The sequence below is a fragment of the Mobula birostris genome, chromosome 7, assembly GCF_030028105.1.
Source record: "Mobula birostris isolate sMobBir1 chromosome 7, sMobBir1.hap1, whole genome shotgun sequence".
Lineage (NCBI taxonomy): Eukaryota > Metazoa > Chordata > Chondrichthyes > Myliobatiformes > Myliobatidae > Mobula > Mobula birostris.
Window position 1 is genome coordinate 74,475,026 of NC_092376.1, and position 17,289 is coordinate 74,492,314.

At 42.3% G+C, this 17,289-nt stretch overlaps 1 protein-coding gene across 7 annotated transcripts in view; it reads right to left on the reverse strand.

The window, feature by feature from the left end:
- ccdc82 (coiled-coil domain containing 82) overlaps positions 1–17,289 on the reverse strand; it is a 244,222-nt gene that overhangs the window by 175,555 nt on the left and 51,378 nt on the right. The window contains exon 8 of one of the 7 annotated variants that reach the window (XM_072263430.1): positions 5,885–6,045. The exons of 4 other annotated variants lie outside the window; for them this stretch is intronic. In XM_072263430.1, coding sequence (XP_072119531.1) covers positions 6,040–6,045 — 6 coding nt within the window. In that variant the 3' untranslated portion in view covers positions 5,885–6,039. Of the gene's footprint in view, positions 1–5,884; positions 6,046–9,603; positions 10,218–10,675; positions 10,834–17,289 lie in introns of those variants that run through there. 2 more of the 7 variants (XM_072263426.1, XM_072263429.1) reach the window with 2 other exon arrangements.

Consider the following 17,289-nt stretch of genomic DNA (forward strand, 5'->3'; position numbering starts at 1 on the left):
TGCTGGCATTGGAGAGGCTCCAGAGGTGGTTCATGAGAATGATTCTGGGAATGAAAGGGTTAATGAGGACCATTTGTTGGCCTTGAGCCTGTACTTGCTAAAGCTGAGAAGAACGTGGAGGGATCTCATTGAAAGGTCTGGACAGAGTGGATGTGGGGCGGATGTTCCCTTTAGTGAGTGAGTTTAGCCAAAGCATAGTGAATCTGTGGAATTTATTGCCACAGATGGTTGTGGAAGCCAAGTCATTGAGTATATTTAAAGCAGAGGTTGATAGATTCTTGATTTGTTAGGGATTCAAGGGTTACACAGAGAAGGCAGAAGAACAGGTTTGAGAGGGATAATAAATCAGCCATGTTGGAATGGGGGCGAAGATCCGATGGACTGAATTGCCTAATTCTGCTCCTATCTCTTATGCTCTTACGTTTTTTCATTTCCACGCCCTGTGGTGCATTGGGCAGTAACCTTGCTGCTTCTTTAGCATTTGCCTGTTTTTTTACGAGGCGGAGTTGCTTGCTTGACGCTCAACCCAGCACCAGCACGGATGGAAAGTGTGCAAGGAGCCAGCCGGATTTAAACCCAGGACCACTCACCCCCAAGTCCAGTGCAGATGCCACTATCCCACCAACTGGCTTATGGTCTTATAGTCTAATACAAACCCAGATTAACAGCACTGTCCATCTTCCTTTTCCATTTTGTACTTTCTTCCTAAATACTCATGAACAGTCAGCTCCTTCCACTTGACATCATGCCGTCACAATTCTGCTTTGGCCATTAGATCGAATCCATTTTCTTCCAATTGTGTCAGGTACTTGCTTACCATGTGCACTTAGATACAGCAAATCTAGTTTTGCCCGTTTAACATTTTTCTATACTTTGACTACTTTCGTTGCTTGCCCTGGTTTCATCGGAATACCTTTTTCACTTACTACTCTTCAAACTTACGTTTCCTGCTTTGCTTCTTTCCTTTACAGTTTCCAACCCCTATTAAGCTGATTTAAATTGTAGCCAGACACATGCACACACATACACACAAATCACCAGCTAATCCCTATGTGATATGGGCAACCTAGAAGGTGAGAGCAGGATGGAAATTGGTGACAAAGGTGATGATAATTTCCTTCATCTAAATCCAACTCCCCATTTCTTACAGCAATCTTTATTGGTTCTAAACATGGAGCTGGAAGATACAATTCAAAGATACACTGCTGTAACTATAATGGAATTATATGCTAATTGCTGTAAGCTAGACAGAATGTGAATACTTGTCAAATACATGAAGAATTTTGATTATCGTATTTAGTTTTAACCAGAAAGAACAATTGAGTTTTGCACACGTACACACTTATAATATATGGTCGAACCTTCCTAGATCTGGGCTGGCGCTTCTAATGGAAATCTTGCTCAGTAGTACAGCAGTCCTATTTCCATAGAGGCTTTCCATGGGATTAAGTTCTGCTTATTGGGTGTATGCTGCTTAGATTTGTTCAGACAGTTTGGGTTTCAGCTGTTTGGAGGACTGATACCTCTACAGATATATATCAATCTTGGATAATTATAACATAATTTTTCCATAAACTTACAGTTGCATCAGTATGTTGCTCAACTATGGGCTTGAATACAAATTGAACTATGTCCTGGCCACTTAGGAAGAACTATAGACTTCCATAGACCATTTCTTGTTAAGTTTTTTTAAAAGTCTGTGGCTTCTAGTTTTCCTTTCATAGTGCATACCATGATCTGAAGAATTTTGGATCGTAGTCAAACTTCTGATTCCCCATCTTCCATCATCCCCATCTCCCAAGTCCAGTTCACCCACCAATCCTATTCAGGCAAACCTAAAGTTGCTTGTGCTCCAGCAAGACCTCAATATCAAAATGTTCTAACAAATTCTCAAATGCTTACATTACCTCACTTCTCTACCTCAGTAACCACCTATTCCCTGTCAATCTTCAAAGATCCCTTACTCTTCCAGTTCTGAACTCCTGTGCATTGGTTTAGTCAGTCCACTGTTGGTATGCCTTCAACAGACTAGGTCCTATGTCTCACCATTTCCCCCACCCCACCTCAACCATGCCTCTTTATTCCTCAACCTCTTTTTTACTTCTTTAAGTTATTTTTCTTCGATCAAGATTTAGTCACCTCTTCATGCGGCTTCATGTCAAACTACATTTGATAATGCTTTTCAATGTTGTTATTATACAAATGCAAAAAGTGTTATTTGTATTGTTATTTTAAATTCAACTGAAAGCCTCTGATTAATCCTGGCCTGAAGAACTGACCTCCAGACTTTTGTTTGCATTCTATGACCTCCATATAGTTTATGGATATTTGTATTCGCACAAATGTTCACTGCTGAGCCTAACATTCAAGAATTGCCAATGTTTCCTTATTACAGCAGAGACGTGTAAATTGGCTTTCAACCAATTGACATTTGTCAATCTGTCAACAAAATGGACAAATAAAATAGCTAATTTATTGATCTCCTGATCAGCAACTATTGAACAGTGTTCTGGCTTGATACTAAACATGGATAAAGGCCTTAATTTAAAAAGTTAATGTTAATCATTTACATTTGTACTGTTCTATCAGAACTGATACATTTTAAATCCCTGGAAAAGCTCCATATACACTTCTGATTATGTTTTTCATTGCAATTATGCATTCAACTTCATTTTACCAACATACTTTAAGAATTATCTCCAAATTTATTAGAATGTTTCTGGAATTCCTATTTTATAAACCATATTTTATAACAATCCAGAGGCAGCCATTGCTATAAGGCATATATGCTTTATTTGGTTCTAGGTGACGCATCGATAATTTGACCTGCTGCAATATTTCTTGAGACCACAAGCTTCTTTATCAAGAATTAATTCAATCCCATTGTTTACTGCAGGGAATTTCAATACATACTTTCTCTCTAAGAAAGGCAGTCGGTTTTCTTTTTGTCCAGTCAGTCATCCTTTGCTTCCAGTGAATGATTCCACTTTCATAGACTTGTATTGCCAAGTAACCTTGCAGTTCAGCTGCAGTAATTGCATGGCTCTTTTGTTAGACTGAATTGTGCACTGCGTTCCAGTTTAAAGTTAATTTTAATATTGACTGATCATATTATTTTCAGTTCAGTGGCTGTGGCTATGGCAGTGGAGGTCTAAACTGGAGACTCATGAAAATGAGCAGGGGGATTGCAAAGCCTGATTAACCTATGCAGTTGGCTGCAATGCAGGCAAGCGTGGCAACTTCATGCTGCCTACTCATTATAAAGGTTTCACCATCTGTAAGCGGGAACCACTATTGATTGTCTAAGCACATTATCAGGGGGCCAATATTGGTAAAGGGGCAGTTATAACTCATCTCAATAACTTGCAGCCAACTGTGGCTCTTAGAGTGGCTGTTCTACAAGTGGAAGTAACCCTGGGAAAGCATGACAAAAATGGTACTCATGTCTCACTCTAGCTTCCATACTCTCTAGGATACAGAATCTAAAAGGTTCACGACCCTCCGTGAGGAGGAATTTCTATCTACGTATATTTTGAATGACTGGAAACTATGACTCCTTGTTTGAAATCTGCCCACTGGTGAGAAGATTTCACCAGCTATCCTGTTGTGCTCCATATGTTTCAACCAGATTACTCCTCAATCTTTTGAACTCCCAAGAATACAATCCCAACATGCCTCACTGTTCTTGAAACTCATCCCAAGAGTCAGCCTGACGAATTTCCTTTAGACCAATGCCACTATGTTCACTCTCCCATCCTGCCACACTGCCAGTGCTCTACTGGTACTTATCAGCCACCCAGCTCAGACTACTGACTTCCACGTCAAGTCGCAACAATCCTCCAAGAGTAGCAGCAGTTTCCTCTGTTGAGAGACAACGGGCTTCCACTGAAGTAGGACTAGATGGAGGATTGGGGCTGCCAAAGGCACTCAGAAGTCAAGGACAGAAGAAATGCAAAGAACTGATTAATTGATCTTTGCGTGTTAATACTGCATGATTTCACTCATGAAGTTAGTTCCGATTATTTATTTTGTGGTAGCTTTTAATTCTCCATGATGTCCAGGTACAAAACTGTAAGGGTCAGCAAAGAGGGATATAAACTCTGGGACAGTTTGTGAATAAGGGATTGGCATTATTGGCATTAGTATCACACTTGGATGAGTCCTTTAATAATCATCTTACATAAAAGGGCTGCCTACATTTTCACCTTTCTTTCACCCTAGCTTCCTCCTCGTGCACTTACTCACCCCATACCTGGTGAATGTCTCTTGCTAAAGACAGGGCTGTGCTTTATGCAACTCTGTTGAATACTGTAGAGTTCTGACAGCGAACCAAACTATGGATACGATTTTCCAGACCTTGTTTGGCAGCTTCACTGTATGTACACTGTGCACATGTACACAAATCACACATGAAATCAAGAGCCAGAATCAACGGACAGCCCTTTTCCACAGCAGCTATTCTGCAGAAATGTGCAGTATAGTGCAGTACCATGGAATGAAAACAATATGGCTGCAGTTAGTATGAATTAGAATCAGAACCAAAATCACAGGTTTACTATCACCCGCACATATGGAGAAATTTGTTAACATAGCAGCAACAGTTCAATGCAATACATGATAATATGGGAAAAAAGGGGGAAATAAATACAGTAAGTATATATGTACAAAGAATAGATTAAAAACAGTGTAAAAACAGAAATAATATAGATTTAAAAAATGAGGTGGTATTCCTGGGTTCAATGTCCATTTAGGAAACGTGGCAGAGGGGAAGAAGCTGTTCCTGAATTGCTGAATATGTGCCTTCAGGCTTCTGGATCTCCTTCCTGGCAGTAACAAGAAGAAGAGGGCATGTCCTGGATGATGGGGGTCCTTAATAATGGACGTCGCCTTTTTGAGGTACCACTCCTTGCAGATGTCTTGGGTACTACGGAGATTGGTACTCAAGATGGAGCGGACTAATTTTACAACTTTCTGTAGCTTCTTTTGGTCCTATGCAGTAGCCCCCCACCCCCATGTATCAGACAGCGATGTGGCCTGTAAGAATGCTCTTCATGGTACAACTATAGATGTTTTTGAGTGTTTTAGTTGACAAACCAAATTTCTTCAAACTCTTAATGAAATATGGCCGCTGTCTTGACTTCTTTATAACCTCATCGATATGTCACTACATTAGATCCTCAGAGATCTTGACATCCAAAAACTTGAAATTACTCACTCTCTCCAATTCTGATCCCTCTATGAGGATTAGTATGTGTTCTCTCACCTTGCCCTTCCTGAAGTCCACAATCAGCTCTTTCATCTTACTGACATTGAGGGCTAGTTTGTTGCTGCAACACCACTCAACTAGCTGGTATATTTTGCTCCTGTACGCCTTCTCATCTCCATCTGAGATTCTACCAACAATGATTGTATCATCAGCAAATTTATAAATTATTTAATTATGTTAGGAATTGACCTACATGATTCAATGCTGATCACTGCACACCAGAATGTGCAAAAGGAGTAAAGTTCCTACTGCTTCTGGTACAGGACAGAGCTGACATACAACACATAAAGCAATAAACATGCAGTGAATAGTAAACTGCACCACTGGGAAGATGACAATTCCAATGAAACCTGTGTGCCCACTTTCCCTGTTGGCCATTGGACAAAGGAAACTGCAAATTAATTTTGATGCTCAAGGTCAGTGGTCACTCTCTCAACATCTTAATGCCATTTCAGCAGATACATTAGGGCACACAGCAATTTCTAAGAAATCAAGTCTAGTGTTTTTAACGAAAAACACCAGCCTTGCTTCAATGGTGTCAATCTTGTCTGAATCATACAACTGCGGGTTCAACCCCCACTCCATGCAAATGGCTATATATACTCGCCTGTTTTTTTGGATCATGTGCAGTGAAATAGCAAAGTTCCAGAGCTATAAATATTTTTCTGCTGGGATGTTTTAGTTGCTCTCAAGGTGAATGTAAGAAGTCCCAAGGGGAACATCCACGAAGACCACGTGATTCTCCCTGCATCCTGGATCAATGTCACTATAAACTAGAGCTGTTGATTTAATGTGTTTGCATGTGAGATTAACATAATGGAAAATTAGCATGTTAATTAAGAGGTTAACTAAAAAAGAGTGCAACAGTTTCCAACGCCTTTATAAAAAATACATAGTGGTCATCAGTCCTCAGACAGATCTTAACACAACAGTAATCTATAGTTAGAGATGATCGTGGCGTTAACCAATCTTCCATTAAAGCAATAGTAGTTCTTCAAATTTCTTTTAAGCTTAATCAATAACATCTTCACAAAAGTTAATTTTGTTAGCTTAAGTTCCAGCACAAAAAATAACATACCATAAAGGAATACAGACTTGTTTCTCAGAAAAGCTGTAGTTTGCTTATCAATTGTCAGTGCAGCACCTTTATTTACTCTCTTTGTAAGCCACTAAGAATATGAAACTTCCACTGGGACTTGTTGATCAGAAATATACCAATTAAAGTGCTGGGGAACCCAAGTTCAATTTTGTTTTTTTTCAGGTCTTGCTATAATATTGGTAGGACAGCAAGGTCTAGTATCTGTCAAATCCCGTCAATACTACAAAATCTAAAAGACCAGCATTTATTGCCATTCTTGAGAACATTGCGAACTACTGCAGTTCTTCTGGTAAAGATAACAAATTTTGGCATTAGAGATTGGTTAACTGAGTAGTATATCAATAAAATAATATTCAAGATTGAGATTGATTAACATTTGTACACTGTCTTGGCTTATGGTTATAGCACTTGTATGAAACTGTTGCTTATGAACCCTGCCTCTGAGGTTTTCTACTTCTGCACTTGCTCGTCAGTGGTTTTCTGCTCATTGAAGTGAATGGATCACAGGGTGACCAGCAGAGAAATGAAAAACACAGAATAGGGCAACAGGGTAGCGTGCTGGTTGGTGTAATGCTTTACAGCACCAGCTCTAAGATCAGGGTTCAGTTTCTGTTGCTATCTATAAGGAGGGTGCACGTTCTCCCTGCGTTTCCTTCAGGTGCTCTGGTTTCCTCCCACATTCCAAAGATGTACGGGGTTAGGGTTAGTTGTGGGCATGTTACGTTGGTGCTAGAAGCATGGCAACACTTTTGGGCTGCCCCTGGCACATCTTTGGATTGTGTTGGTCATTGATGCAAAACAATGCATTTCACTGCATGTTTCAATGTACATGCGACAAATAAAACTAATTTTTAACCTTTAATCTTTTCTTTACATTCAAAAGATACACACCCTACCAAAACCTTATGGGGAGAAACCTTAAAATTCCAACTATGCCTAAGTAAAATACATTTTGATATTGAAAAATGATGTCCGATTTACATGACATTTGTTCAGAAAGAAAGGAAAATAGCCAGATAAGCTTGCTATCAGAATGAAACAGATTGTGCTAATTACTAGACCTCCCTTCATAATCTGATTAACTCTTTGACCCTCAGGTAAAGATCTTGAAAAGCTTTGGACTAACACCTGTGACAGGATTAGTATTTGCCAACAGGATTAGTGTTTTTCTATGGCAATTTTTCATTGTTTCAGTGGAACTAAACCATTTGAACACACATCAGTCCCTCCAATGTATTGTCCTCAGTACCTAGGCAGTGGAACCAACTGGCATTTTAACTTTTTTAACTTTTTCATGTTAATTGCATGCAGCATTTGACAAACACTGTAGTTTGGGAACAAGAAAAATTGATTAGCATAGATTATCCTTTAAAATGTCATGCCTTAGTTTCTGCTTGATTTATGTTTAGAATATTCTGAGTTCTACCTCCTGAACAAACACAAATCTCTAAATTATATTTTGGTGAGTAAATCCCAAATTAGACATAAGCTTTTAAACAATCTTCAGACCTGTACTTTTGTAAATATTTCTTAAGTCTCATTTTCACTTAAACACATGAATCTTTACCTGAAGTAAAACCTTTCTTCTCCTGGAAGCTCAATATTTGATTTTGGTACTTAACTTTCTTAACAAAAAGCCGAGAAACTTAACTGTGCTCATCAGTTAACAATCTCCCTAATACTGTATGAAAAAGAATTTAAAAAAACACAAAGTTCATTAATTAGCGTGAAGTCCAAAACAGCATAGGTGGGATCCCTTCTACAATGCCACTCTAATTTCAGAACAGAAGGTGCAAGTGGTCTAATTTTCTGCATTAGCAGCATTTTCTTCACAGCTCTGACTTCAGGAAAGTCACACCACAACACAACCAGCACTCCTTCAGTTACTGAGGACCACTCACAAGATTTGAATGTATGCTACAATGTCATGAATTGGGCAGTGTAGTCTTCCGAAGAAGGCAGAGAAAATTAAGCAGACTTCAGAAGAACAGTACACTCAGGTTGTAAGGAAGATACACGTACAGGAATTTCACTGACATAATGCAGAAGCCAAAAAGGTCGCATGTGGCACATGTCGCCAGAGACCAGCTCTAAGGATCCTGGGGGCGAGTATGTGAGGAGGGATAAATTTGATTTTGACCTTAAGAACAAAGCAAGGACCTGTATGAACTTGTATGATTATGGCTTTCAGAGGCCACAGGCAAAGAACCTGTACTATTCTCAGCCAAACTCAGGATCGCCTCACTCTCAGAAACCTAACAGGTGGTTTCTGTGCTGAGAAAAAGGGATGAAATGGTGGTGCAGCTTGCACAGCCATTGCCTCACAGTGCCAGAGTACCCGGCTCAATCTTGACTTTGGGTGCTGTCTGCATGTTCTCCATATGACTGCATCAGTTTTCTTCGACATCCCAAAGACGGGCAAGTCAGTAGGCAAACTGGCCGCTGTAAAATTGCCTCAGGTAGAGTCTGAGGGCTGATGAGAATGTGGCGAGAATAGAAAATAGAATCAATGAGGATTGCTGTAAATGTATAGATGTGAACCTGGTGAGCCAAAGGGCCTGTTTGTGGGCTGTATGACATTGCGACTCTGAAAACACAACTGACACCGTGTAAAACCTTACATTTTTGGTGAATGTCATTTACAAAATAAAAGCCCAGAGCGCATTTTGCTGATCTGCTGGAAATCATACCCTAACTGACAATTTCTGTCAAAAGTGCCCTTTGCACTTGGAACTTGGCTCCTGCACAGAGTCCTTCAGAAGCTTGCACCCTCTGGAGGACTCACATATTGCAGTACAGACTTATTCCGAGTGAACACTCTCCAGTATCTGATAGAATGCTGATTGCATTGTGGCTTGACCTTTAAATAGCTACTTCCTGAGATCACAGCTAAGAGGAAAAGTAGAGAAGGTTTTTGGTGTTTCTGATGTCATGAATTTCTCTTTCCGCAAGGTGTTTTTTTCTGGCCTTTCTGCATGCTAATTTTGCAGAGGATCTTGTTGAAACCATCCACAGTGTGGTGACCAGGAACCCAGACTGGTTCAGTTTACTCAAGGTCTGTTTTGCATAGTTACATAACACTCTGCCTGCGAACACAGGAGAGATGTGGGCACCAATTGTTCAACTTCAGCCTTTGGTAATAAGGTTCGTTCTTCTGGGTGTGAGTAGCACCACTCCTAATGCAGACTAAAGTCATTCAAAATTTTGCTGGAGGCAAAGGCTGGGCATTACACTACTGCTCAACATCCTTGGGTGAGCTAAACATAAGAAAGGAAGTATATTCATGATTGAGATCAATTTTTTTTGGATACTAAGGGAATCAAAGGTTATGGGGACAGGTGAGAAAATGCATTGATGTACAGAATTAGCCATAATCTTTGAGTACAGTCGGTCCTCCTTATCCGTGAGGGATTGGTTTCAGGACCCCTCGCAGATACCAAAAAACACAGATGCTCAAGTCCCTTATTCAAACTGCCTCAGTGCGGTGGACATTAGGACCCGGCAGCGGAGTTCTGAATCCGCAGTGTTTCCGTTCACAAAAATAATCACGATCATGATTAAAAATAAAGTGGAAATAATAAAGCGATCGGAAAGAGGTGAAACGCCATCGGTCATTGGAAAAGTGTTAGGCTACAGTCGGTCAACAATCAAAACAATTTTAAAGGATAAAGTGAGAAAGGCCCTGCCCCGATGAAAGCTACAACTATTACTAAGCAATGCAGTGGTTTAATGATTGGGTTTTGGAGTTTTGGGTTTTTGATCCTTCACATCAACCCGGCACGGATGGAGAGCGCGCTCAGGAGCAGTCTGTCACTGGATCGAACTCGGAGACTTCTGTTCCCCAGCCTGGCGCTGAAACATACGTTTCTTAAGTGTTTTATATGCATAGAAAGGTAAAATATATACTATATACTAAGACAAACGTTTGACTAACTGACGCTAAATAACACCGGATGTACCTGTTCCGACTTACTTAGTAAGAGATCTTCCGTTTTTTTTCGATCCCGATCGAGGATAACCTACGCACATCCTCCCGTATACTTTAAATCATCTCTAGATTACTTATAATACCTAATACAATGTAAATGCTATGTAAATAATTGTTATACTGCATGGTTTAGGGAATAATGACAAGAAAAAAAGTCTGTACATGCTCGAACAAGAAGCGTTGGAAGAGCACTTCCAGGTTTTCTAGATTCGCGGTTGGTTGAATTCTTGCATATGGAACTTGCGGATAAGGAGGGCCGACGATCAGGCTTGCAGGGCAGTTTGGCCTCCTCTTGCTTCTAATTTCTTTGCACTTGCTTTCTTAAATGTAATCTTACTTTTCATGCTTGTATCGATCTATCAGAATTATGAAGAGTAAAAGGCATAGAGATGTCTGTTCTTAAATCTGTACTAGTCAATGAAGAAAGGCCAAAGGGCAGAGGCAGCACTCTCTTTCAGTAGATCTGATTTAGGGTTTCTTCTTCAAAAAAGGGCAATTAAAATATAGAATTCAAAGCAAATGTTAATGATTGTTAGCAACACAACGAGATAGAGACTGGCGGCATCACAGTCTGCTATGGAAACATCAATCCTTTGAACAGAAAGTCCTACAAAAAATAGTGGATTCAGCCCAGTACATCACAGGTAAAGCCCTCCCAACCACTGAACACATCTACATAAAACGCTGACATAGGAAAGGAGCATCCATCATCAGAGATCTCCACCACGCAGGTCTCTTCTCAATGCTGCTATCAGGTAGAAGGTACGAGAGCCTCAGAACTCGCACCATCAGGTTCAAGAACAGTTACTATCCCTCAACCATCAGGCTCATAAATAGAAGGGGATAACTACACTCACTTGCGCCATCATTGAAATGTTCCTACAACCAACGATCTCACTTTAAGGTCTCTTAATTCCATTATCTCATGTCCTCATTATTTATTGCTATTTATATTATTACTATATTTGCATTTGCACAGATTGTCGTCTTTGGCATACTGCTTGATCTTTCATTGATCCTGTTATAGTCACTATTCTATAGATTTGCTGATTATGCCCACAGGAAGATGAATCTCACGGTTGAACACAGTGACATACACTGTATGTTGATAATAAAATTCACTTTGAACTTTCCTCTGGTTAAAGTCTACTGAAGGTAAATGGTGCCACGGTGTGTGTGACGCTATTATAGTTTGGGACATTCTGGAGTTCAGAGTGCAATTCCAGCGTCATTCTGGAAGTACTCTCTGTACATCCATCCTGCGGAAAGTGTGGGATTTCTCGTATCTACACACTATATGCTTGTGCAGTGGCACCAATTAAAAAAGCATCCCAATAGAAGTTAACAAACCATAGGTTTGACGATGTAATTTATGAGAATTTTGATTAATTCAACCCCTTTAACAGTCATTTTACAACATCCTTCACACACGTTCTCCCATCCCCCTACTCCTTGCTTCTACTACAAAAGTTGCTCTATCTTACATTAAAGCTACATCATAAAAGCACTTACAATGTAGAAACTATATTTCTGCCTTTGACATTAAATTATAAAATTGGTTTCAATAGGGACATTTAATGTCACAGAAATGTATATAATATACATCCTGAAATTGGTATTCCTGAATGTAATATAATTATCGTTTCAGGCACTAGATCGTGAAGCTGCCACTGAAACTGGCCTCTAGGTCTTTTGCACTGGTAATTCTGCCTCTTAGCACAAAATGAAGAGAGAAAACCTGAAACTCAAGAAAAATTCAAATACATGGCACAGTTCCAACAAATGACAATACTGTGGTCTGACTACAGGAAGAAGGAAGCCAAACAGATGGTGTAACAGTGGAAGTTAGGTCTTTTAAGATAATCATGAGTGATAATGGTTACATGTTATAACATTTGCAAGGCCTGGGAGATGTGGGACAATGCCATTGAATAATAAATGTTGTTGGTGTTTTAACTAAGTTTTTTTCACTATTTGGAGCAACGCAAGGAATTATTGAAAAGGCTGGTTGTTTGCTGATTTTTAAAAAATGGACAAATGTATCTGCTGGTGAATGTCTAAAACAATTCTTTGTGCAGTTTTTGTTCCCTCTTTTTCAGCACACTTTGCCCTGCTGCTTCACACTGGCATACTATTCAATCCACATTTATACTTCACAATTACAGAATTAAATGTTGGAGCAAGGCTGCCCTATCTGCTTGTATTGACAATTCCTCTGGCATTATTCTGAAAAACAGTGGAGTTCCCCAAAGTGCCTCAACTAATATCATTGTAAAACACACTGTTAGTAAAGCAAAATGACAAACTCTTGACAACATTATATCATGAAACTGACAGTAACTCTGTGATTTCTGTAATTTATTGTAGAAATCTTGCTCTGTCAGCAATTCTCAACAAAATCAGTCAAGAGGCTCCACTTATACGGACAGCATTTAAGCTATTTATGAAAATCTCAGTATAATAGACTTGTAAAGTTTTAGGCTTGTTTCATTACATTTAAGTGAACTTTTATTGATGTATGACACCAGATCTGCCACTTAAACTATGACTTGGAAATACTGGAACGCTTTAAGTATGATATGAATCCATTGGGTTGGCACATATGCCTGGGCGTGGGGGGAAGAGCAGGAACCGGACTGGGGCTTTATCAGCCTGCCACAGAGACATTTTGGCACTCCTGTGGGTGTATCTGTGGGGATGGCGATAGGAGGGAAAGATTGGGTTTTTCTGCAAAAACGTTGCCATACTTCCTTCATCATGACTGGAAATACTCTCAGAAATATAAAATGCTTTGAAGATGTCTGAAGGTCATGAAAGATACGAGGGAAATGCAAACAACAGGAATTCTGCAGATGCTGGAAATTCAAGCAACACACATCAAAGTTGCTGGTGAACGCAGCAGGCCAGGCAGCATCTGTAGGAAGAGGTGCAGTCGACGTTTCAGGCCGAGACCCTTCGTCAGCACTAACTGAAGGAAGAGTGAGTAAGGGATTTGAAAGTTAGAGGGGGAGGGGGAGATCCAAAATGATAGGAGAAGACAGGAGGGGGAGGGATAGAGCCAAGAGCTGGACAGGTGATAGGCAAAAGGGGATACGAGAGGATCATGGGACAGGAGGTCCGGGAAGAAAGACAGGGGGGGGGGGGGACCTAGAGGATGGGCAAGAGGTATATTCAGAGGAACAGAGGGAGAAAAAGGAGAGTGAGAGAAAGAATGTGTGCAGAAAAATAAGTAACAGATGGGGTACGAGGGGGAGGTGGGGCCTTAGTGGAAGTTAGAGAAGTCAATGTTCATGCCATCAGATTGGAGGCTACCCAGACGGAATATAAGGTGTTGTTCCTCCAACCTGAGTGTGGCTTCATCTTTACAGTAGAGGAGGCCGTGGATAGACATGTCAGAATGGGAATGGGATGTGGAATTAAAATGTGTGGCCACTGGGAGATCCTGCTTTCTCTGGCGGACAGAGTGTAGGTGTTCAGCAAAGCGGTCTCCCAGTCTGCGTCGGGTCTCGCCAATATATAAAAGGCCACATCAGGAGCACCGGATGCAGTATATCACCCCAGTCGACTCACAGGTGAAGTGTTGCCTCACCTGGAAGGACTGTTTGGGGCCCTGAATGGTGGTAAGGGAGGGAGTGTAAGGGCATGTGTAGCACTTGTTCCGCTTACACGAATAAGTGCCAGGAGAGAGATCAGTGGGGAGGGATGGGGGGGACGAATGGACAAGGGAGTTGCGTAGGGAGCGATCCCTGCGGAATGCAGGGGGGGGGCGGAGGGAAAGATGTGCTTAGTGGTGGGATCCCGTTGGAGGTGGCGGAAGTTACGGAGAATAATATGTTGGACCCGGAGGCTGGTGGGGTGGTAGGTGAGGACCAGGGGAACCCTATTCCTAGTGGGGTGGCGGGAGGATGGAGTGAGAGCAGATGTACGTGAAATGGGGGAGATGCGTTTAAGAGCAGAGTTGATAGTGGAGGAAGGGAAGCCTCTTTCTTTAAAAAAGGAAGACATCTCCCTCGTCCTAGAATGAAAAGCCTCATCCTGAGAGCAGATGCGGCGGAGACGGAGGAATTGCGAGAAGGGGATGGCGTTTTTGCAAGAGACAGGGTGAGAAGAGGAATAGTCCAGATAGCTGTGAGAGTCAGTAGGCTTATAGTAGACATCAGTGGATAAGCTGTCTCCAGAGACAGAGACAGAAAGATCTAGAAAGGGGAGGGAGGTGTCGGAAATGGACCAGGTAAACTTGAGGGCAGGGTGAAAGTTGGAGGCAAAGTTAATAAAGTCAACGAGTTCTGCATGCGTGCAGGAAGCAGCGCCAATGCAGTCGTCGATGTAGCGAAGGAAAAGTGGGGGACAGATACCAGAATAGGCACGGAACATAGATTGTTCCACAAACCTAACAAAAAGGCAGGCATAGCTAGGACCCATACGGGTGCCCATAGCTATACCTTTAGTTTGGAGGAAGTGGGAGGAGCCAAAGGAGAAATTATTAAGAGTAAGGACTAATTCCGCTAGACGGAGCAGAGTGGTGGTAGAGGGGAACTGATTAGGTCTGGAATCCAAAAAGAAGCGTAGAGCTTTGAGACCTTCCTGATGGGGGATGGAAGTATATAAGGACTGGACATCCATGGTGAAAATAAAGTGGTGCAGGCCAGGGAACTTAAAATCATCGAAAAGTTTAAGAGCGTGAGAAGTGTCACGAACATAGGTCGGAAGGGATTGAACAAGGGGTGATAAAACAGTGTCGAGGTATGCAGAAACGAGTTCGGTGGGGCAGGAGCAAGCTGAGACAATAGGTCGGCCAGGACAGGCAGGTTTGTGGATCATGGGTAGGAGGTAGAAACGGGAAGTGCGGGGTGTGGGAACTATAAGGTTGGTAGCAGTGGATGGGAGATCCCCTGAGCGGATAAAGTCGGTGATGGTGTGGGAGACAATGGCCTGGTGCTCCTTAGTGGGGTCACGATCGAGGGGTAAATAAGAGGAGGTATCCGCGAGTTGTCGCTGTGCCTCGGCAAGGTAGAGGTCAGTACGCCAGACTACAACAGCACCCCCCTTATCGGCGGGTTTAATAATAAGGTTAGGATTAGTGCGGAGGGAGTGGAGAGCAGAGCGTTCCGAAGGAGTGAGGTTGGAATGGGGACAAGGTGTCCATTTCCGACACCTCCCTCCCCTTTCTAGATCTTTCTGTCTCTGTCTCTGGAGACAGCTTATCCACTGATGTCTACTATAAGCCTACTGACTCTCACAGCTATCTGGACTATTCCTCTTCTCACCCTGTCTCTTGCAAAAACGCCATCTCCTTCTCCCAATTCCTCCGTCTCCGCCGCATCTGCTCTCAGGATGAGGCTTTTCATTCTAGGACGAGGGAGATGTCTTCCTTTTTTTAAAGAAAGGGGCTTCCCTTCCTCCACTATCAACTCTGCTCTTAAACGCATCTCCCCCATTTCACGTACATCTGCTCTCACTCCATCCTCCCGCCACCCCACTAGGAATAGGGTTCCCCTGGTCCTCACCTACCACCCCACCAAGCCTCCGGGTCCAACATATTATTCTCCGTAACTTCCGCCACCTCCAACGGGATCCCACCACTAAGTACATTTTTCCCTCCCCCCCTCTCTCTGCATTCCACAGGGATCGCTCCCTACGCGACTCCCTTGTCCATTCGTTCCCCCCCCATCCCTCCCCACTGATCTCTCTCCTGGCACATATCCGTGTAAGTGGAACAACTGCTACACATGCCCTTACACTTCCTCCCTTACCACCATTCAGGGCCCCAAACAGTCCTTCCAGGTGAGGCAACACTTCACCTGTGAGTCGACTGGGGTGATATACTGCATCCGGTGCTCCCGATGTGGCCTTTTATATATTGGCGAGACCCGACGCAGACTGGGAGACTGCTTTGCTGAACATCTGCGCTCTGTCCGCCAGAGAAAGCAGGATCTCCCAGTGGCCACACATTTTAATTCCACATCCCATTCCCATTCTGACATGTCTATCCATGGCCTCCTCTACTGTAAAGATGAAGCCACACTCAGGTTGGAGGAACAACACCTTATATTCCGTCTGGGTAGCCTCCAATCTGATGGCATGAACATTGACTTCTCTAACTTCCGCTAAGGCCCCACCTCCCCCTCGTACCCCATCTGTTACTTATTTTTATGCACACATTCTTTCCCTTACTCTCCTTTTTCTCCCTCTGTCCCTCTGAATATATCTCTTGCCCATCCTCTGGGTCCCCCCCCCCTTGTCTTTCTTCCCGGACCTCCTGTCCCATGATCCTCTCGTATCCCCTTTTGCCTATCACCTGTCCAGCTCTTGGCTCTATCCCTCCCCCTCCTGTCTTCTCTTATCATTTTGGATCTCCCCCTCCCCCTCCAACTTTCAAATCCCTTACTCACTCTTCCTTCAGTTAGTGCTGATGAAGGGTCTCGGCCTGAAACGTCGACTGCACCTGTTCCTAGAGATGCTGCCTGGCCTGCTGCGTTCACCAGCAACTTTGATGTGTGTTGCTCGAGGGAAATGCAACTTTTCTTTGATCCTGTTAGCTCCTGATGCTTTAATACTGTAGCTCTAACCTTTTGCAAATGGTGGATATCTTAATGGATTTTCTAAGGCTGCCCACCAAGATGATTTGGTAGAAATCAAAACAGCAAATGATAAGAATTTTCTTTCTGTCAGGCAGCATCTGTGGAGGGAAGAGCTGTGGAGGTATCTCCCTTCGCAAATGCTACCCGTCTTGCTGAATAATTTCAGCACTTTTTGTTTTTATTTCAGATTTCCAGCAGCTGCAATTTGTTGCTTAATGACCAGATAGGAAAATGAGTCTAGTAGACAATACCTTCAGTAACCCTGTGTGAAAGCTGCTGTAGACGTGTTTGGATATGCACAGAATGTTGCTCACGTCATATTATAGTCTGACTAGAGCCATTGATTCAGTACAAA